A 22,213-nucleotide genomic window follows, 5' to 3' on the forward strand; every position below is an offset into this window, starting at 1 on the left:
AAAAAAACAGAAATAAACCAAGTAAAACCCAAGAGAAACCCCAAATAATCCATCAATAACCCCAAAAAACCACCAAACAAACCCAAATAAACCTCAAGTAACCCCAGTTCCTCCCGTCTCCAGGCCCAAACAGATCCCAACCAATCAGAACGCGCAGCACTGATGACGATCCAGTTGCTGGGATCAAAGCCAGCGCACTGGCCCCGCTTAGCGATTTTCAGCCAATCAGCGCCCGGCCCGACTCTGACTCATCACTTGCCAGCCACAGGCCAAGGCCTCTCACTGAGGGAAATACTCAGAGACCGCGCGGGGTAATTTCCAGCCAATCAGAGCACGTCTCGCTGATGACTCATCAGTGGCCAGGATCGGAATTTGGGGAGGGGGGGGAAGGTGACCCTGGGGATGGGCTGGGGACCCCAAAGTAATCCAAAACGGGGTCGGCAGCCCAAAACGGAGAAGGAGGGGCCTGGAGTCCCTAAAATTAAAAACGGGGGAGGGGACTGGGGGAATGATTGGAAAGGGGAGGGAGAGTGGGGAAAAGAGGGTCGGAACCCCAAAATTGAGCTGGGAGGGGAATGGGACCCCCAAATTGACCTGGGAGGGGAATGGAACCCCCAAATTAAGCTGGGATGGGTATGGGGTCCCAAAACTGAGCTGGGAGGGGGATTGGACACCCCAAATTGAGCTGGGAGGGGGGTTGGACCCCCAGATAGGATTAAGCCAATTTTTTTCAAGGAATATGTAAAGTACTTCATGGATATGCAACAAGGCCATGAATATGGAACGGGTTGATGTAATGGGAGAGAAGGACCAAGGCCAAATGTTCTTATGGCCACCAAGACCCCCAGGTTATTTTCGGAGAAAATCCCTTAATTAATCTGGTTTTAATTACATCAGCCTGTTGCCTATTCATAGACCCTCATGCACATCCATAAACTAATCTACATACTTCCAGAACTACTTTACATGGCCCGTCTTTGGGGGTGTCTCCCCATTTCAGGAGGCTCCACTGAAATGGAAAAGGAAAACCCCCTCCCTTTGATGATGATAACGATGATGATGATTATTATGATTATTACTATTATTATAATAATTATTTTTAAAATAAGGGGTTCTCAGGCAAAGATATGGGAGCAGAAATAACAGTTCTTTATTAGGAAAATTAAAAATACAAATGCAGTAGTACAAACAAAAAAAGACAGTGACACAGTCAGAATCCTATGGGGATCTAGTGAAAAAGGTTGATCATCTCGAAATCCAGTAGGAAAAGATTTATCCTCTGGGAATCCAGTTGGAAAAGACTGATCCTTTGGGAACCCAGTGGGAAAAGGGCTGATCCTTTGGGAATCCATTTCTTAACTCCCAAAGGCAGGGCAAAGGCAGGGCTGTGGAGTTTTTATAGGGCATGCCAAGGGTGGAGTTGGGGTTTGGGTCAGGGGAGGAGTTCTTAGCAACACAAGAACGGTGAGATCAAATTCCTGCCTCTTAGCAACAGCAGCACTTCACACAGAACGTGTACCCAAATTCTGAATTCCCTCAAAAATACCTGAGAAATTATGCAATGTCAGATGTATTCGATGAATTTCCTTCATTTAAACCAGTTTTGGGTGTTTTTAAATGATGAAGGTGAAGCAGAGGAAAATTAAGGCCAAATGAAAAGGCGAAGCAGCCAGGTGTGTTCCCAACATGGATAACAGGGAATGTGAGTGACCAGGGCTGTGCCCAAAGTGCCTCCTCCAGTGGGGGATGGAGCTGGAGCAGCGCACGAAGCTCTGCCTGCACTCGGGGCACTCGCAGGGCTTCCCTTAGTGGTGCCTCCGTTGGTGTTTGGTCAAGCTAGAGCTGCTGTAGAAGCTCTTCCCACACTGGGGACACTCGTAGGGCCTCTCCCCGGTGTGGATGCGCCGGTGGGTGATGAGGGTGGAGTTGTGCTTGAATCCCTTCCCACAGTCGGGGCATTGGAAGGGCCTCTCCTCTCTGTGACTCTGATAGTGCAGGAGGAGATAGGAGCTTCTTGTAAACCTCTTCCCACACTTGGAACACTCGTAGGGCCTCTCCCCAGTGTGGATCCTCTGGTGCACAATCAGGTGGCAGTTCCACCTGAAGCTCTTCCCACACTCCTCGCACGTGTGGGGCTTCTCCCCATCATGGAGCTGCTCATGGAGCATCAGCTCCGAGCTCTGGCTCCGTCTCCGGCCGCCTTCCCGGCCCAGGCTGGCTCTTTCCCCCTCAGATCCCCGCCGGCTGCGTTTGCAGCCCCTCCTCGTGCGGCATCTCCGGGGCTTTTCCTCCCCGTTGGCTTCCTGCGCCGTAGAGCCGCTCAAAACGGCCTCTTCCACCAGGTTCTGCCGTGGGCATTTGTCCTCCCTGCTCTCCATGCTCAGCTCCTGCTCTGGGGGAGGAAGGACAAGGACAGGATGGGATTTGCCTCCGTGCCACAGGCAAGGGCAAGGAGATCCCCCAGGGCTGAGCTGCAGCCGGGGCCGTGCTGGGCTGGGAGATGGAGCAGCACAGAGGGGAAAGGGGCACTGACTTCCTCCTCACCTGCCTCAGTGTCCCAGGGCATCTTCCTCTTCCTCACAGCCTCCCTGGAGTTGGCAATGGGCAATCCTGGTTTGGGGAAAACAAGGGATGAGAGCGTTTGTAGGAGTGTCGGGGGGTAGGACGGTTGGGACGGACGGAGACAAGAGAGCTCTGCAGCCAGGGCGTGGAACTTGCGGTTTATTGCAAAGGGCCTGGGTGCAGGGCCCTGCTTGGAGCTGCCAGGCACAGCTCGGAGCAGGCCCGAGAGAAGAGAGGGGTAGAGAGGGTGAGAGGGTACGAGAGTAAGAGGAGAAGAGCGTAAGGGAGTAAGGGTGCCGTTACAATACAATAAATTTTCTTCTGTGTTGAATATTCTATTTCTCACCAACCAATCTAGTACAAGATACAAATCCTGGAGCATTTACATACAGCCTGTAAAAGTCATTACATCACCATACTGTGTTACATTTTCAACCTTAAAAACTCCTCTTTGGACCCCTTCTGCTGAGCTAGTAAGGGCTGCTCTGACCCTTGGACCTGTCTGCAAGCAGAGGGAATTGTTTCATCAAAAGGGGAATTACCTTCAGTGGGGCCATACCATTGTTTTCCAGTTGTTCACTAACTGAGGTATCTCAGAGCTTGCTTTCATTTCAATCTTCCTTACACTTTTTATGTTCACAAAATCTTTTGCCAGACAATCGTATTTATAAGGCTTTCTTGTTTCATCTTCCCCAAATCACATTGAGTTTGAAGGTCCCTCTCCCCAAGCCCATCTCTACAAGTCACTGGCCATCAGGGCTCCGGAAAAACCTCACAAACACCAAGATTCAGCCCTGAAAAAGCCTCCCAGGAGTTCCCCATCCCTGGTCCCTCCCCTCTGGTGTTCGGAGGTTCCCCCCTGTCCCAGCTGTTGGGGTCACGCTTGGATTGAGGGTCCCCCTTCTCCTCGGTGCCCGCGCTGCCCAGGCTGCTGGCAGTCCCAGCAATGCCAAAAGCTCCCCCCGCTTCGCTCTCCCCATTTCGGGATGCCGGGGCTGTTTGGGCTCCCGGGCTCCCTTCTCCCCTCATTCTCTGCTCTGGGCTGTGAATGAGACGAGGGCTGGTTGTCCCAGACCTGCCAAGTGAGTGCTGGAGTCTCCCACGCTGCGTTTCCAACTTTCCTCGAGGGAAGCAGCCAGTAAAGAGACACAGCGAGTGAGGAGTGAGAGAATCCCCCGGGGTAGCTGGGACTGGGTCTCAGAGAGGGGCTGGACCCCTCGGAGCAAGGGAGCAGAGGAGTTTCTGAGCCCAATCCACTAGGAAATGGGACGAAAGGGGCTCCTAAAAATTCTGTTGGACTGAGGGATAAGAGCGCCCAAGAGCATCCAGAATTAAAACCTGCTGCGTTGAAGAATTAACATTCTAAGAGCATTCACGTTTGAGCAAAATTCTGCTGGATTGAGGATATGCTCAAGAGCATCTGGGGTTGGGCAGCACAGCTGGGTTGAGGGATATCCAAGAGCACCAGGACTGGCCAGAAACACCTAAACTTGTAATAGGTGATGTGAAAGTGTAGTATATGGTAGAGATAATTCATGCTATTAATGTATAAAATATTGTAAACTCCACACTAAGTCTCTTGACCATCCTGGCCAGGAGCAGTGTTATATTCATATACATCTAGTTCCTGGACTTGGTTGAGACAAACATCGGGGTTTTTAATGAAAGAACAGAAGCTTCCAGGGCGATAATCGCTGCCTTCCCCGGGTCACCAGGTCCACCCAAGAGTGATTAACGCCTCCTTGATTACAGCTACCACAATGATCCACAGCCCCACCCTGATGCATGTGAATGCTGACTTCCCCGGAGTCTACTGACAACATCAGACACCGGGACTGAGTCTTTGTCCACCTCTGCACAGGTAAAGCCAAGGTTATGCATGGGAAATGACACAAAAGAACATTCGGTCATCTCTGCCTCGAGCAGAATAAACTGTAAAAGAACTCGCTGTGTCAGGCAGCATTTGTGAACAGGGGGAGACTCTGACATTTGCAGGTCAGATCCGTGTTCACCCAGCACCGAACCTGGGCTCGACGCTGACCCTTGGCTGTGCTGGTTTTGACAACCGAACTTCAGTCTCACAGACAAATTAATAAATCTTCGCTAAATTTTCCTATAAGTTTGGCTCTCGATTTGATAATTTATAACAAAAGGTACCTTATTGTTGTCTTGTTGTGTGTGAGAGAGAGTCACACACAAAATCAGCCTCAGCTTCCCGGGCGGGTGGGAAGGGGGGCTGTGGAAAGAGGAGTGTGTGACCCACAAATAAGCCATTGTTCTCCTGGCGTGTGGGGGCTGTGGCATAAGGTACAGGTGACCTGCAAACGGGCCATTGTCCCCAGGGCGTGTGAGGGGCCGTGGCTAAAGAGTGTGAGTGACACACAAATCAGCCCCACAGGGGAACGGCACCGGAGGCAGCAGAGTCAGGGCCCTCCCAGGAGGCCCGGAGATACTGAGACCCAGAGGCCACCCCAAGGCCAGGGGGGGCCACAGGGACCCGCGATTCTCTGTCAACAGGGATCCACTCTGTGTCCTGAGGGCGGGAAAGAATGTGTGGAAGTGAGTGAGAAATAAAAGTGAGTGAATGTAGACGGATGAAAGTACAGGTAATGTAGATTCTGTATTTTAACCTTCACTATATCTCCTTGGAGGGAGGTGTATTGTAATGAAAGTAGTGTGAGGAAAAGCTCTTTTATTTTTGTGTGTGTAGTTGAAAGAAAAGTGGTATTCAGGTTGTTAGTGAAAGTGAAAAACAGAGGCAGAAGATGAATAGATAAGATCATGAAAAATGAGAAAGAAAACCAGTAAGTTGGATACAGGGGAAAAAATGAAAAATAAAACAGTCCTTTGGGAGTTATGTTACCTAACAGAGATACAAGCCCTTGCAAAAGGAGAAAATACAGGGTATGTAGTAGTTGATGGGGAAAACATGCAAACTACAGAAAAAGGGAAATTAACCTTAAATTACTAAGCTCAGTCTTGTGAATTATATACTTTAAATAGAGCACTAGAATATTTAACACAAAATAAAGGAACTATATATACTGATTCAAGGTATGCCTTTAGAGTAGTACATACGTGCAAAAAATTTGGAAAGGAAAAAAGATTACTTAATTCAAGAAGAAAAGGACTAGTACATGAGGAACTTATTTTAGAGGTTTTAGAGGCATTAAAATAACCTAAAAGAGGTAGCTATAGTACATGTTAAGGAACCCCAGAACAGAAAGACCCCAGAAAGAAGAGGAAATAATTTGGCAGATCACAAAGCTAAGGATGCAGCAGAAAATGGAGATAAAAGAGTTATGTTAATATTAGCTCCAAACCAGGAAAAACTGGAAATTCCAAAGTTTAGGGAAGCTGAGAAAAAAGAATTAAACAAGATAGGAAGTGAACAAGATAAATCAGGGAAATGGAAACTTCTTGATAGAAGATAATTTCTAAATAAAATGTGCTTCTAGGAAAATATTAGAAGACATGCATCAGAAAACCCACTTAGGCACTCAAGCTTTGTGCAATCATTTTTTAAGGAACTATGGGTGCACTGGGATTCTCAGAGTAGCCAAGCAAGTAACTGAAAGATGCTTAATTTGCCAAAGGATAAATAAAAAGGTGATGAGAAAAACAACATTAGGAGGTCGTGAGTTAGCTCGGTAGCCATTTCAATGTATCCAAGCAGAAGTTTGGATTTGTTAGGTCCTGTGTTTTTTTGTAAAAAATAAAACCCATTTAATCTAGAAGAAAGAGAATATGCCATGTTAGACAGGAGATTTCAGGAGAATAAAAATCTTTAAAGTATCAGAAAGCTCCGAGAAGAAAACAAGAAAAGAAAAAGGGGAAATGAAAGGGAAGGCAACAAGAGCAAAACTCAGAAAGAGAGTGGGATCCTCGGCAGCTCTTGCCCCCTCCGTTCGCGGCCCAGGCGCCTGTCCCGGGTCCCGGCTCGCTGCCCGCCTCAGCTCCGCCTGCCCCGCTTTCCATCCCAGGTGCGGCCTCACTGCCCAGGGCAGCTCCACCTGCCCCGGCGCTCTCGCTCAATTTGTGTGCCCTGCTCCCACTGCCTGGCCCGCGGCCGCTCTGCCGCCCATGCTGGGCAAGATGGGGGTTGCTCTGTCCTGCCGCCTGCTCCGAGCTCACCGCGCCCACCGCACCCAGGGGGGGTCCCAGCCATCCCATCCCCGCCTGCCCTGCCCGTGCCACCTGCGCTGGGCACCGCCGCTGCTGCCGGGCTCTCCCACCTGCCTTTGCTCTGCCGGGAGCTGCCGGATCAGCCGCCATCAGCCATCTGGGGGCTGCCCACGCTCCGCCTCGGGCTCCACGGGAAGATCCCCCTCTGCCGATTCCGGCAGCAGACCCTGCCCACACTCCCACCGAGCCTCGGCGGGATATCCTCTCCTGACCCCGTCCTGCTCTGAGTTACGTCCCCTTGGGAACCACAGCTCCGGCTGTTCAGGGAAACTCTTTCTCTCTCTACAGGAAGCACCTTACCAAAACGGTAGGAGTTCAGTTAAAAGGCAGCCCTCTCCAAATTCTTTGCCAAAACACGGGAGAAAGGCCATAGAAGGGAAAAAAGTGAAAGAGTTAGATGAAGGGATTGCTCTATTTCCGTTCAGAGGTTCCCATGGGAGGGATGCGCTGCCCCGCCCCGCGGGAGCCACCAGCGCCCCTGCCGGCCGTGCCCGGAACTGCACCCAAGGGGAAAGCGCCGCAGCCCAAAGGCCGGGACTGGCTCCGGGCTCTGTTTGCTGTCAGTGCCGCAGCTGTTGCTGTTTGTTTGCTTTATTATACACACTAGTAAAGAACTGGTATTCCCATTCCCCTATCTTTGCCTGAGAGCCCCTTCATTTCACTAGTCTAAAAATTAAGAGGGAGGAGGTTTGCATTCTCCATTCCATGAGAGGCTTTTTCTGCCTTCCCGAGCAGACACCTCTATTGTAAAGCAAGACAAGCACCCACAGGCACTGAGGGGGCTGCAGGAGGGGCACAAGAAGGCCCTGCAGCACTTGGGCACAAAGGCACAGCAGATGAGTGCAAGAAGGGAGCAGCAAAAGGCCAAGCTGAAGGCAAAGGCCAGGGCACAGTTCCTACAGCCCCTGAGGGATCAACCCCAGCGCCCAAGGGGGCCCCAGCACCCAGGGCACGGGCTCGGCCACAAGCACCTGGCACAGGCATTGCCCTCCTCGGCAGGGGAGAGCCCACCCAAACAGCCCCTGGCAAGGAAGCAGGGCTCCAGCTGCAGGGCACAAGGACACTGCAAGCACAGACAGCAGCACCCTCAGCACCAGCAAGTCCACCCCTTGATGGACATGGATTGGCAAGGCTGTCACAGCTCCCATCACACCAGGGACCCTCCACACTGCAGCCCTTGAGAACATTCAGGGTGGGTCTGCATTGAGAGGAGGCATTTCCTGATGGACACAGGGGCCTCTCAATCCTCTCTGAATCTTAGACCTAAAGGGGAAAATAGTAACGGAATATTTTAATTTTTGAGGGAATGGGTGGGAAAGATTAGCAGGTATGATTTCTTCAACCACTATTAGAAGCTGGAGGGGATAGTTTTGAATAACATGAATTACCTTTTCTTTCTCCTGTGATTGCAATTACCTAGGAAGGAATTTGAGAGCTGGATTTTAATACTGTAAAAGGGGATACAGACGCTAGTTCTATTCAACCTTTGTGCCAAAATCTGACAAGGCCCATGCTGAAGTGAACCCAGAAGTGTGGGCAGCCTCAGGGAAATAGGGAAAATTAGATATGGAGCCTCTACAAATTACTTTAAAGAAACCAGGACAAGCAATATGCTGTTCCAAGAGAGGGAAGGAAGGGCTCACAGCCTGGTACTGAGTCCCTGTTAAAGGCAGGGCTTTTGGAGCCAAGGATGGCTCCCTACAACACTCCTATCCTGCCAGTCAACGAACTGGATGGATGGACAGGAGGAGGAATCACAGAATTTTCAAGTGCTAAAATGACGATTAACTGAGGTGGCTGGCCTGGACCTTCCACACTGTCCTGGTTTAGGACAAATTAGGGGAAATCTCCAAGAGGGAGCCCCCCAGAACAAAACAAACCTCCAACCACCCCTCCCCCAACACCGGGTTCGGGGAGGAATTTCTCGGAGGAGCAAAGTGGAAAACAAAACCTATTTATTTACAAGTAACAAAAGAACACTCCCCAACACAAGAAAAGAAAAAGGGACCAGACTGTGTTGTGGAGGGCGCCGAATCTTCTCTAGCAGGCTTCGGGTGTCCTGGAGCTTGCAGGTCAGGATCCGGAGCCGGTCCAGTATCTTCAGGGGAGGGTAAGAAAGAGAGAGAGAGAACAAAAGAAAAAGGAAAAAAAAAACAGCGCAAAAGCAAAAAGCAAGCAAGCAAGCAAGCAAGCAAGCAGCAGCTAGCGAAAGCCAAGCAGCCAAAGCCAAAAGCCAAAAAGTGCCTGGTCACACCCCCCCCCCCCCCCCTCCTCTCTTCCCCATCCCGCCACAGCCAGACTGCCGGGGGGGGGGGGGTTGGGGGAAAAGGCACAGCTGCCAGATATAACACACGATATTGGGATAAAGGCTGTCACCCCACGACACTCCACCCCTTATCCCATATCGTGAACATACAATAAAAAACATTCATTTCACTTACTCACACCTTTTGACACTTACGCATTCCTCTCATCTTACTTGCTCAAACCTTTGACACTTACAGTTTCCTTCTGTCTCACATTCAACAAACAATGACAGTCATATATGAGTCTCATCCCACAATCAGGTCTCCCTGAGGTACACACCGTGTTGTTCCATCTTTCTGCATTATCCACCATGTATTACCTGGTCCTTGAGCAAAGACAATCCCACGGATGGGTTTGTCTGTACTCGAGGCAGGGTTGATCCATACTGTCTTTCCCAACAAACCTCTGACATGGGCCACTGGGGCTTTATCCCCATCTACTATATTAAGGAGCTCAGACTGAGCAGGACCCGCTCGGTTGGTGGAACCTCGAGTGTTAACTAACCAGGTAGCCTTTGCCAAATGCTGCTCCCAGTTTTTTAAAGACCCCCCTCCCAATGCCTTTAAGGTGGTTTTTAACAATCCATTGTACCTTTCCACCTTCCCTGCAGCTGGTGCATGATAGGGGATATGGTATACCCACTCGATGCCATGTTCCCTAGCCCAAGTATTAATAAGATTGTTTTTAAAATGAGTTCCATTATCCGACTCAATTCTTTCGGGAGTACCGTGCCTCCAAAGGACCTGCTTCTCAAGGCCCAAGATAGTGTTACGGGCTGTAGCATGGGACACAGGGTAGGTTTCCAACCATCCTGTGGTGGCTTCTACCATGGTTAGTACATGGCGCTTGCCCTGGCGTGTCTGGGGCAGTGTGATGTAATCAATCTGCCAGGCCTCCCCGTATTTGTACTTAGACCACCGCCCCCCATACCAGAGGGGCTTCAGTCGCTTGGCCTGCTTAATGGCAGCGCATGTCTCACAGTCACGAATAACCTGAGAGATACTGTCCATGGTTAGATCCACCCCTCGGTCTCGTGCCCACTTATAGGTGGCATCTCTACCCTGGTGGCCTGAGGCATCGTGGGCCCATCGTGCTAAGAATAACTCTCCCTTATGCTCCCAGTCGAGATCTATCTTCAACTCCCCTATCTTTGCAGCCTGATGTACTTGCTGGTTGTTTTGCTGCTCTTCATTAGCTCTACTTCTGGGGACATGGGCATCTACATGGCGAACCTTCACAGGTAACTTCTCTAACCGAGTAGCGATATCCTTCCACTCTTCCGCAGCCCAAATTGGTTTTCCTCTGCGCTGCCAGTTGGCCTCTTTCCATCTCTTCAGCCATCCCCATAGAGCGTTGGCTGCCATCCAAGAATCGGTATACAAATAGAGCCTTGGCCACCTCTCTCTCTCTGCAATACCTAGGGCCAGTTGAATAGCTTTGATTTCAGCAAATTGACTGGATTCACCCTCTCCTTCAGTAGCCTCTGCAACCCGTCGAGTGGGACTCCATACAGCTGCTTTCCACCTCCGTTTCATCCCTATGACACGACAAGAACCATCAGTGAATAGGGCGTAACGTGTTTCTTCTACTGGCAACTGATTGTATGGCGGAGCTTCCTCAACCCGGGTCACTGGCTCTTGCTCCTCATCTGCGACACTAAAGCTTTCACCTTCGGGCCAATTTGTAATTATTTCTAGAATCCCAGGGCGATTTAACTTCCCAATCCGAGCGCGCTGCGTAATGAGGGCAATCCACTTACTCCAAGTAGCACTGGTGGCATGGTGGGTAGAGGGAACCTTTCCTCTGAACATCCATCCCAGCACCGGTAGTCGGGGTGCGAGAAGGAGTTGTGCCTCTGTACCAATCACCTCTGAGGCGGCTTGGACTCCTTCATAGGCAGCCAAGATTTCCTTTTCTGTTGGAGTATAGTTATCTTCAGACCCCCTGTAGCTCCGACTCCAAAATCCCAATGGTCGGCCTCGGGTCTCGCCAGGTAGCTTTTGCCAAAGGCTCCAGGACAGACCATGGCTCCCGGCTGCAGAGTAGAGCACGTTCTTCACATCTGGTCCTGTCCTGACTGGACCAAGGGCTACAGCATGAGCGATCTCCTGCTTGATCTGGACAAAAGCTTGCTGCTGCTCAGGGCCCCAATGGAAGTCGTTCTTCTTGCGGGTAACCAGATAAAGGGGTCTCACAATCTGACTATACTCAGGGATGTGCATCCTCCAGAAACCTATAGCACCTAAGAAAGCCTGTGTCTCCTTCTTATCAGTTGGTGGGGACATAGCAGTGATTTTGTTAATAACATCCGCAGGAATCTGACGCCGTCCATCTTGCCACTTCACCCCCAAGAACTGAATTTCTCGGGCAGGTCCCTTGACTTTGCTCTTCTTAATGGCAAATCCGGCGTCCAGGAGAATATGAATTATCTTCTCTCCTTTCTCAAACACTTCTATTGCCGTGTTCCCCCAAACAATGATATCGTCAATATATTGTAAATGTTCTGGAGCCTCACCCTCTTCTAGTGCAGCCTGGATCAGTCCATGACAGATGGTAGGACTGTGTTTCCACCCCTGGGGCAATCGGTTCCAGGTGTACTGCACTCCCCTCCATGTAAAAGCAAACTGAGGCCTGCATTCTACTGCCAGAGGGATGGAGAAAAACGCGTTAGCTATATCAATGGTCGCGTACCACTTTGCTGCCTTGGACTCCAGCTCGTACTGCAGTTCCAGTATGTCCGGTACAGCCGCACTCAGTGGTGGAGTCACTTCATTCAAGGCACGATAGTCCACAGTCAATCTCCATTCTCCGTCAGATTTTCGCACGGGCCAGATAGGGCTGTTAAAGGGTGAGTGGGTTTTACTGACCACCCCTTGGCTCTCCAGCTCTCGAATCATCTTGTGGATGGGGATCACAGCATCTCGATTCGTCCGGTACTGCCTGCGGTGCACTGTTGAGGTGGCAACTGGCACTCGCTGCTCCTCTACCTTCAAAAGTCCTACTGCAGATGGGTCCTCTGATAGTCCAGGCAAGGTATTCAATTGTTTAATACCCTCTATCTCAACTGCAGCTATTCCAAAAGCCCACCTGAATCCCTTAGGATCTTTGTAATAGCCATTCCGGAGAAAGTCTATGCCCAAAATACACGGAGCCTCTGGACCAGTCACAATTGGATGTTCCTGCCACTCCTTCCCAGTCAAGCTCACCTCAGCTTCCAACAACGTCAACTGTTGTGATCCCCCCGTCACTCCAGCAATGGAAACAGGTTCTGTCCCCAAGTGTTCCGATGGCATTAAGGTACATTGTGATCCAGTGTCAACCAATGCTTCATAGGCTTGTGGCTCTGATGTGCCAGGCCATCTGATCCACACCTTCCAAAAAACCCGGTTCTCCCGTGCCTCTTCCTGGCTGGAGGCAGGGCCCCTCTAAGCCAGATTGTCCTTCTTTCCTTGGGCATATGCCTTAGAAGTTCCTTCAAGGGGATCGGACATGTCATCGTCATCGTCATACTTAACATCTTGGCTATGAGTGACCGGAGCTGCTATCTTTCTGGTTATACTTTCTCTTCTCTTCAAATCATGCACCCGTTGTGCCAAAACAGCGGTGGGTTTTCCATCCCATCTCCTCATGTCTTCTCCAGACTCACGCAGGAAAAACCATAACTCAGCCCGTGGGATGTACCTTCTCTCCCCATCAAAGGAGCGCCGGCGTTGGACACCAGGGCTTCTAATTTGTACGGCTGAGATTTGAATAAGGTCCTCCTTAATCTCTTCCCGGAGTTTCTTATGATTCTCCTCTATTTTGTCTTCTAGTTTCTGCAGTCGAGTTTCCACTGCTGCAATTCTGGCATGAGTTGGGCCATGCACAGCATCTGCATACGCTCGAAGCTTCTTTGCCATATCGAGCACAGTCTCATATGTATCATCTCGCTTCATTATTGCTAGGGCGGAAGCGTATTCAGGTGGCCCAAGTCGCACAAGTTTCCTCCACATTATCGGAGTGCATGGTACCAGGTCCGGATTCCTAGTTGTTGTGTCATCTGAGAAAACGAGCTCTGCGACCGCCATCTCTCTCAGGCGTTGGATCCCCTGTTCTATGGTCTTCCACCGTGTCTGCTGCATATAGAGATCATCCGTACACAGGTACCGTTCTGCTACGCTTCTTAGGACCCGTTCCCAGAGGCTGTGAGGGTTAGCCCCCCTCATCACACCTTGATCGATGGCAGGATCATGTGACAGGGATCCCAAATGCCTCACTTCAGTACCATCCAAAATCGTAACCTCCCCTGCAGCATCCCAAAGGCGGACTAACCAACTAATAATAGATTCGTCAGGTTGTCGGCTGTAATCCTTTCTTAGGCCTCTGAGGTCCTTCAGAGAAAAGGAGTCAATATTGGCTCCAGATTCTGTGCCCCTTGATGTGGCCTCTGATTTTGGTGAGGGTCCTTCTTCTGCATCATCGTCATCATCCTCCACCTTCCGATCGGTCTTGCCTTTACACTTTCCACCTCTTGTATTAGCTGCAACAGCCATGGTTTGGGGCCTATTGTCTGATTCAGCTGCTAGCCTGGAGCCTGGGATGTTAGCTGCAGCCTGGGTCACTGGGATAGTAACCAACTTATCTCCCTGTTCCCTTTCTGCTATCTGCTGCTCCACAGTATCTAGCAGAGTACGGTAAACAAACGCCAAGGCCCAGCTCACTGCAGTAATCCTTTCTTCCTTAGTATTACCATGGCACTTCTCCCTCAAATACTTTGCCACCTCGACTGGATTCTGAATTTGATCAGATGGAAAGTCCCAGTCTATAGGATCAGAAAATTCCTTTAAAGTCTGGCCCATATATTCCCATTTCCCACTCCAGTCAAGATTTTTCCTGCTTTGTTTTACTCCTGAATCAGGAGTCTCTCTAACCCCTCTAGAAATCTCAGCTTTCATTTTATATACACTCCAGACAGTATAGACAAGGCTTAATAAATTAAATGCCAGAAAGATGGTTTCTTTCAAACTCAGGGGAAAGTCAGTATTTTCTAATAGAGATGTCAACAATTTGTAGGAGAAGAAGGAAGACAAAGGCTGAAAAGCCCCTTCCTCTTCTTCTCCCCAAACAAACTGAGTACACAGCCATGACAACAATCCATACATTCCTGAAATAAAGTCCAGCACTGTTATCCGACACATCATCACACATAAGGCCAGCACAATGATTATTCTGGTTAGTGCCCCCCGCTTACAAAAGCTACTTATTAGGGACAACATCAGAGCTATTTTGGGGTAAGGAAATAACCCTAGGGACCACAAAGGTATTAAAACTTCAAAAGCCCCTAGGGACCAGAAAAACAGGCAAGCTTCCACTCCAAATGACATTATGAATCACCAATATGCCCACAAAACAACCAAAACCAAAATATTATTGTTATAGGTTTTTTTTCCACTGTTTTTGGCCTCCGCTTTCCCGGCCAACGCACCAAAAATCTATTGTCCTGGTTTAGGACAAATTAGGGGAAATCTCCAAGAGGGAGCCCCCCAGAACAAAACAAACCTCCAACCACCCCTCCCCCAACACCGGGTTCGGGGAGGAATTTCTCGGAGGAGCAAAGTGGAAAACAAAACCTATTTATTTACAAGTAACAAAAGAACACTCCCCAACACAAGAAAAGAAAAAGGGACCAGACTGTGTTGTGGAGGGCGCCGAATCTTCTCTAGCAGGCTTCGGGTGTCCTGGAGCTTGCAGGTCAGGATCCGGAGCCGGTCCAGTATCTTCAGGGGAGGGTAAGAAAGAGAGAGAGAGAACAAAAGAAAAAGGAAAAAAAAAACAGCGCAAAAGCAAAAAGCAAGCAAGCAAGCAAGCAAGCAAGCAAGCAGCAGCTAGCGAAAGCCAAGCAGCCAAAGCCAAAAGCCAAAAAGTGCCTGGTCACACCCCCCCCCCCGCCCCCCTCCTCTCTTCGCCATCCCGCCACAGCCAGACTGCCGGGGGGGGGGGTTGGGGGAAAAGGCACAGCTGCCAGACATAACACACGATATTGGGATAAAGGCTGTCACCCCACGACACACACGGGGAAAAAGAATTTGAATTATAGGTGGATGTTAAACAGGGTCATGCCAAAGGAATTCTTGAGCTAAAATGCTTCACCCAGTGGCCAGAAAGTGGCCTCATTGCAAAATTGTGCAGCCACAGCTTTCATGGGAACTGTGGCCTGAAAACTGATGACAACAGGACGATCTCCTAGAGTTCAAGTCTGGCATCAAGGTAAAGCTCTGACAACCAAAACAGCCTGTAAATGGATGAGCAAGGCTTGGTTATTACAGTATGAAACTTGTTCAGTGGCACAGGAGGATTTAGAACTGAGGACAGGGCAAGGGTTCAACGCAGCCTCCTGTTTGAACAGCCAGGAGAGGGGCTGGCAAGGAACCCAGGACTGCACTCAAGGGACACAGCTCCAGACCCAGGCTGGGACAGATTGATGATGGGACATTCCCTGGCATGAGGGAGAAAATGTGTTTGTGGATGGCTCTGCAAGGGCAGCAGAAGGGAAAAGAGCTACAAGACAGGCTGTTATTAAGGAAGGGCAATCAGACACTGCGCAGGTCACCGCCCCATGCTCAGCTCAACCCGCGCAGCTCTGGGTGCTTGTGAGAGCCTGGCACTGGAATGCCCTGAGCAGGAAGGCTTCAATATCTTCTGCTGACACCATGGCACCTAACAGGGGGGCAAAAGCAATTCTCACTGCTTCAGCAACCACTGGAGCAGATATCAAGGCACATTCTCCCACAGCAAGCTGGGCTGGCACACAGCCTGCCCTGGCACTTTGCTGCTGCCAACACCCAGCCAGGACATCGGCTCCTGCCTAAGGAGTGCAAAGCAGCACCACTGGTGGCCAAGGGGCCCATGCCAAGTGTCCCTGAGGCCAGAAACAGCCGCCAGCACAGCTCAACACGGGGGGACCCCTCAGCCTGGCCTCAAGGGCTCTGAAGCCCCGGAGATTTGCACTTCCCGCCTGCAGCAGGAGGATGGGAGGCCGCCCCTGAGCCTGCCCTGAAGGCAACGCAGCAGCAGCCAGGGCTCCACAGCGGGCCAAGCCCCTGCGCCTGCCCACAGATCCTCGCCTGGAATCCTCTGCAATCCTGGCCACCCTCCTCTGCCATCTCCAGCCACTGGGGCCAAGCCTTGCTGCCACTGCTGCAGCTTCAGCGCTGCCTGGGCCTGCACTGCCACAGCTGCTGGGGAACACCAGGGCACAATTCCACTCTGGGGCTCACTCACACCCACACTCTGGGCTGCCTGCCATTGCACTGCTGCAAAATGTACCGAGTTTGGTTCTTTTAAACCTTATTTCTCTGCTCAGGCTTGGTTTGTCTGTGCCTTGGGGAAATGAATTTTTAAGGTTGTATTTAAGGGATGTTACACCACTCAATAGAGATGAGTTTAACATCTCAACAGACTGGAAACAGCTCAAAAGACACCCACAGAGATAACGACCAGCAACAAAACATCAACATTGCCCAGCAGCAGGAAGTGAAGCTCCATTCCAGGCAGCCTGCAGAGGAGCTTTAGAAATGCAAATGAACACTGCTGGGCAAAGTGTGGACAATGCACCTGGGTCCCTTGCCGGGACAGGAATTGGGCTGATTCCCTCTGCCCCTCACCCCAAGCTCTGCCTGCTGGCACTGATGGAATTTGCACAGCTCAAGGCAGAGCCCAGGGGGAGGATATCTGACCCTGCAACACAAACGGGTGAAGCTGCAAAGGGAAACAGCACATGGAGAATGTTGGGAAAACTTCACTTTAAATAATTGGGGGGAATCATCCCTCTGCCCACTCCAACGTGCTGTCACTGTCTGTGTTATATAGGGTATATTAGAGCAGTGGGGGTTTTTTGCTACCAAAATTTCAGGGAAATCAGTTGTGAATCCAAGGACTTGATTATTTATTTAGAGAAAAGCAGTCAACTGATGCAGCCCTGGGTGGAGAGAGCAGCCAAAAAGGGGGAAAAGATGACCGGCCAGGAAAACAAATCCTACAAGACCATCGACCAGGCCCTGGGAACCCGAACCAATTCATATCAGGAGCCACAGAACCCATTTCTCATTCCAATTGCATCATTAGATTACAAGCTGCCCTCGCTATAATAACCAACCAGACAGCTCCAGCTCCTGACCTTCCTGCCGACCAATCCACTGAAATGAGGAACCCAACACTTAACCATGGGATGGGATCAGATCATCTGTTAGCAGAAAGAGGAGGAGTTTGTGGGCATTTGAATTATTCAAAATGCTGTTGGCAAAAAGATGCCAAAGGAAAAGTGGTGAAAAAAAAAAAACCAACAAACTGAAAACGACAGAAAAATTAAGCAGCTCATGTATTGGTCCAAACGTGGAAAGGATGGGAAGGGGACACGGTTTTGTAGCTCCCTGGCAGACCGTGGGTTAAACGAATGCTGTTTCTCCTCTGCAGTGCTACAGCAACTCTCATCTTTTTACCATGCTCCACCGCTTGAGAGTGCAGCTCATTCAGTAGGTGAGCGAGGCACCAGGGATTTGTAGATAAGGAAGTAACTGGGGGAAACCACCAGCTTCAATAAATGTTACTAATTAAAAGGGACTGCTGCTCACAGAAAGTCCCGCTGAATTCCTGAAATTCCAGAAGAACAAAGACTTAACTAAGCCGTGATTATCGGATGTTATACGAAAGTGGGGGTGCACAATAACGAGGACATGCCGTTGGCGGATCGGGAGGTCCGAACCTTCCAAGCACCTCAGCCAGTGGGCAAAGGGAGAGGGAGATGAGGCCGGGAAAATGAGGATACAAAGGAGGCTGCGAACTACAACAATGGCAGAGAGCGCACGGCAAATGCCCCACGGCCCCTCCCTCTGCTCAGCAATAAAGTCACTTTTACAGGACTCCTCTGTCTCCTCTGGGCACAGAAACCTCCGGCCACGGGAATTTCCCCGCACAGCCCCGGGCACAGGGCAGCCCCCTCTGTCCCAGCCACAGCAACCGGCCCGAGCCAGCGCTGCTCCGGCAGCGGCTCCTGCCGAGGCAGCGGCCGCAAGGAGACCGCGGGCAGCCGCTCCCGCAGCGCCCTCACGCCAGCGGCAACACGGGCCGGACACGGCACAACCAACCCGCCCGAGCCCCCTGCCGCCCCCGAGGCCCGCAGACAGCCCCGAGCCCCCGCACAACCCAGCGCGGCTCCCACCTGCGCTGCGGCCGCCTCCGAGCTCCGCCAACGCCTCACCGCGCTCCGGCCGCTGCCGGCACTCGCGGGACCGCACACACGCTCCGAGAATGGCGGCGCTTCCAGCAACCGCCGCCCTCAGCCCGCCCCCGGGGCCCTGCCCCGCCCCGCTCCCACCAATCAGCGAGCCACAATCACGACTGACGGCACCATGGCCCAATCGCAGCCAGGGGCGGGCTCTGCACACGGCACAGCCCCGCCTCACGCTCTCAGGGCCCCCCGGGCTGCGTGAGGGCACAGCCGGATAGCAGGAGGAGGGATGGAGCACGAGGAGCATGTGTTGCTGCCCGCGGATCCCGCAGTGCCCCGGGTCGGGACCAGCTCCGTGCCCCCCTCCAGTTCCACCTCCCGTTGGACGATCCGCGCTGGATAATCCCGAGTGACCCCCAGGGTCACAGCTCCCCCCCGTGTTGGGAACACTCCTGGCTGCGGGTTCCACATCTTCCCGGCCCCCCTGGGGACACCTCGATGAAGGCCGGGGGATCCCCGCTACTTTTCCTGTTTCTGCTCCTCTCCTCATCTCCCCCTTCTCTTCCTCCGGCCTCTCCCTCCCGGTTCAATCGCTCCTCCCGCTCCTCCTCCCCCCTCCTTCCCCTCATCTCTCTCTCACGTCCCCCCCTCCTTCCTCCTTCTCTTTCGTCCTCTTCCTCTTCCTCCTCCCGCTCCCCCGGGCCCAGCCCCACCCTTTGTCCCCCTCCCTTTGCCCAAATCCGTCCCATCGCCCCCCCAAACCCCTCCCCATCACCCCCAATAAACGGCCCCGGGCCCAACTGGGAAACTTTATTGGGAGCACTGGGAACAGGCACTGGGTGGGGGCAGAGCGCCAGCGGGGCTGGGGGGACACGGGACCCCCCCAAAATCAGCGGAGCGGGGACGGAGCGGGGGGTCCCGGCCGGGCCCGAGCCCGAGCCCACGGGGAGGGGCTGCGGCCGCCGCCGGCTCAGGAGCTCTGTGGGCAGAGAAAAGGGGGTGACACCGGGCTGGGGGCCCCGGCGGGAGCGCACACGCTCCGCCACGGGGGGGACGCCACCCCCGGCACCCGCCCTGACCTTCTTGCGCAGGGAGAAGCCGAGCCCCAGCGCCAGGAAGACGAAGCCCAAGACGAAGCCCCCAATCCCCATCAATATCTTGCTTCGGGCGGCGTCCGGCGGCATCTCTGGGGGGTCCGCAGGGCTCAACCCACCCAAAACCTCTCAGCGACACACCAAGGCGCTCCGAGCGCCCCCTCCAGGCTGATTTCCGTCCCTCCCACTCGCATCCAGCATACTCCAAACCCCCTGCCCTTTGCACCCAGCGCCCACAAACTCCCTCCCAGTCACACCCAGAGCCTCCCCAACCCCATCCCACCCTCCCCAGAATCCCCCAAACCCCTTCCCCGCCCTTGCCTAGGCCCCAGCCCCTCTCCCAGTCCCAGCCCGGCTCTCTCCAGCTCCCTCCCAGTGACTCCCAGCACAGCCCAGTGGCTCTGCCAGCGCCCCCAGGGGCTCCCCCGTACCCCAGTGCCGCCTCAGGGGCTGCTCCAGGCTGACGCGCTCCACCTGGCAGCTGTAGCTGAGCCCGCGCCAGGGGGGGGTTTCCAGCAGCACCAGCAGCTGGTAGGTCCAGTCCCCGTTGGGGACCACGTCGGTGGCCACCACGTGCTCCGAAAGCTCCTGCTGGCCCTGGAACCACCTCACCTGGATGGCAGCAGGGTAGAAATCCATCACGGAGCAGAGCAGGCGGCCGCGGCCGGGCTGGGAGCTCGAGGGGGGCACCAGCGAGATGGACACACTGGGGGACACTGGGAGAGACAGAGAGAGAGAGAGCGGGGACACACTGGGATCAGCTGGGGGGCACTGGGAGAGAGAAGGGAGGGCTGGGAATGGACTGAAATGGACTCGGAGTGACAGGGAATGGATTGGGGAATGTGGTGGGAGGGACTGTGGATGGGCTCGGATGGATTGGGAATGTGCTCGGAGGGAGTGGGAGAGACTGGGAGGGAGTTGGGTGACACAGAGAGATGGGAAGGAATGGGGGAACTGGGAGAGAGGGTGGAGTTCTAAGAGTGAACTGTGAATGAACTGGGAAGAGACTGGGAATGGACTGGGAATGGACTGGGGAGGAACTGGGCATGGTCTTGGAGGGACTGGAATGGCACTGGGAGGAACCGGGAATAAAGTGCGCGGCACTGGGAGGCCGAGTCCGGCGCGAGGCACTCCGTGCTGTGGGTCTGCCTGGCAGCAGATGAGTCATGAACATGATACGATCTCATTGGTTGCAAAGCGTCAACTTTACGGGTCGCTGAAATGGACGCGCGGGGGGGCACCGGGAGGGACTGGGAGGATCTGGAGACCCCGGGGGTCGGCACAAGGCACAAGATTTTGAGGGGCTCCAGGGTTACTGGCAGGGCAGGCCCCGAGGGGACGCACTCTCCCTCGTGCTCACCTCGGCGCTCCGTGATGAACGGGGTAAAATTCTTGTACCAGCACCGGCAGAACCAGTCAACCGCAGTCCGTCTGTCCTCCATGAATACCGCATTGCTGTTCCAGCGCTTGGCCAACTTCTCCCCATAGCGGGTGAACCCCACAAAGTGCCCCACGTCGCTGTCGAACATTATGAACTGATCCCGGTTGTAGATGGATCTCTGGACGTACTTCACCTTCTCCGTGCCGTTAATGAAGTAACACTCGGACTTTGTCATCCTCTGGAACACCCCTGAGTGTGCAGGACACAGGTCAGGGGGTGCCAACCCACCACCCTCTCCCAGCATCCCCAGAGCTCCGGGCCCACCCCGGATCCCCACTCCGCACAACCTGCGCCCCTCGGCCGCCATGGGACCCTCCTGCCCGCGCTGCCGCTTCCTCTTTGCCGCCCTTCCCCCATTTCCCCTTCCACATCGTCTCCCCTCCCACCTCCGGCCGCTCCCCAAATCACTTTTGGGGTCCCATTTTCCCACAAATTTCCCAATCCCCAGCCCCGTCCCGCTGAGATATGGTGTCCCACCTCCGCTTTTGCCCCTTCCCCACCCTCTCCCACCGCTCCCTCTCCTCCCCCCACACCTCAGGCCCTCCCGCTCTCCCTTAGGGGGTCCCCTCCTCCTCCCCCTCCATTCCGGGTTCCCCCCTTCTCCCCCTTCTCCCCCCCTGTCCCAGCGCCTCCCGCCTCCCGCTCACCCGAGAGCTCCGCGCCCGCAGCCGGGGGGGCTCCCAGCACCACCAGTGCCACCAGCAGGGCCCCAGCTGCCGCCCCTCGCCCCATGGCCGGGGCCGGGCAGGGAGCAGCAGCCCCAAAGCAGCCGCGCTGCGCTGGGAGCGCCAGTCCGGAGCAGGGCGGGCTCGGCAGCGCCGCGCGCTCTCATTGGCTGCCGCCGCTTCCGGGCAGCGATCGGCCACGGGCTGTGCCCGGCAACCGATGAGGCAATCCAAGGCCCCGAGATCTCATTGGCTAAGATGCCGCCTGCCTGCGCTCCCATTGGCTGAGGCGTTTCCGGGACGCTGCAGCCCCGGAGGGGTTTTTTTTGGGCAGGGGGAACCTTGGGGCGCTGGGCAGGTGGGAGCTCAGGTGAGCCCAGCAATGCGTGCCCAGGTGCGCGGCATCTCAGGGCTGCCCGTGGCGAGCGGTGTCCCTGGCCTGATGCCAGGCACCCCCAGAGCCGCTCTGTCCCTGGCCCCGCAGCCGCACAGGGACAGAAAATGGAGCCGAGGGTTCCTGCGTGGGGACAAGGACCGGGAGAGATCCCGCAGCAAATCCCACATGGGCACAACAGACCCGGCCTGGGAACACGGAGGGAATTTATTACCAACCGAATCAGCAGCACAAGGAGGAGGGGAAGAAATCTCTCCAACACCTTCCCCCTACCCAACACAGATCACCCAGAACAGGGGTCACCAGGGCTCTGCCCAACGGGGGTCACTGGGGATCATCCAGCGCGGATCCTCCCATGGG

At 53.5% G+C, this 22,213-nt stretch overlaps 3 protein-coding genes across 3 annotated transcripts in view; all 3 read right to left on the reverse strand.

The window, feature by feature from the left end:
• LOC141725898 (uncharacterized) overlaps positions 1-18,366 on the reverse strand; it is a 55,689-nt gene extending 37,323 nt beyond the window's left edge. Inside the window, exon 1 of the mRNA XM_074530060.1 lies at positions 18,251-18,366. The gene's annotated coding sequence lies outside the window, so the exon portion shown is untranslated. The remainder of the gene's footprint in view (positions 1-18,250) is intronic.
• LOC141725895 (uncharacterized) lies at positions 1,121-14,894 on the reverse strand. The gene is made up of 3 exons (XM_074530057.1): positions 8,136-14,894; positions 2,545-2,610; positions 1,121-2,392 (listed from the first exon to the last, which is right to left on the reverse strand). The coding sequence occupies exons 2-3, from the start codon at positions 2,564-2,566 to the stop codon at positions 1,806-1,808; spliced, it is 609 nt and encodes a 202-aa protein (XP_074386158.1). The 5' UTR covers positions 2,567-2,610; positions 8,136-14,894; the 3' UTR covers positions 1,121-1,805.
• A 1,308-nt stretch (positions 18,367-19,674) lies between the features above and the next one.
• Positions 19,675-21,101, reverse strand: LOC141725774 (class II histocompatibility antigen, B-L beta chain-like). Its single transcript, XM_074529806.1, has 3 exons — positions 21,059-21,101; positions 20,714-20,983; positions 19,675-20,069 (listed from the first exon to the last, which is right to left on the reverse strand). The coding sequence occupies exons 1-3, from the start codon at positions 21,099-21,101 to the stop codon at positions 19,675-19,677; spliced, it is 708 nt and encodes a 235-aa protein (XP_074385907.1).
• Positions 21,102-22,213: the final 1,112 nt, after the last annotated feature.

This window comes from Zonotrichia albicollis, chromosome 31, assembly GCF_047830755.1.
Source record: "Zonotrichia albicollis isolate bZonAlb1 chromosome 31, bZonAlb1.hap1, whole genome shotgun sequence".
Classification (NCBI taxonomy): Eukaryota; Metazoa; Chordata; class Aves; order Passeriformes; family Passerellidae; genus Zonotrichia; species Zonotrichia albicollis.

Coding starts and splice junctions, on each gene's coding strand:
- LOC141725895 (XM_074530057.1), bottom strand. CDS start 2,566: ATGCCCTGGGACACTGAGGCAG. Junction 2,393..2,544: donor GCCCTGGGACACTGAGGCAG/GTGAGGAGGAAG, acceptor TTCCTCCCCCAG/AGCAGGAGCTGAGCATGGAG.
- LOC141725774 (XM_074529806.1), bottom strand. CDS start 21,101: ATGGCGGCCGAGGGGCGCAGGTTGTGCGGAGTGGGGATCCGGG. Junction 20,984..21,058: donor GTGCGGAGTGGGGATCCGGG/GTGGGCCCGGAG, acceptor CTGCACACTCAG/GGGTGTTCCAGAGGATGACA. Junction 20,070..20,713: donor GTTCATCACGGAGCGCCGAG/GTGAGCACGAGG, acceptor TGTCTCTCCCAG/TGTCCCCCAGTGTGTCCATC.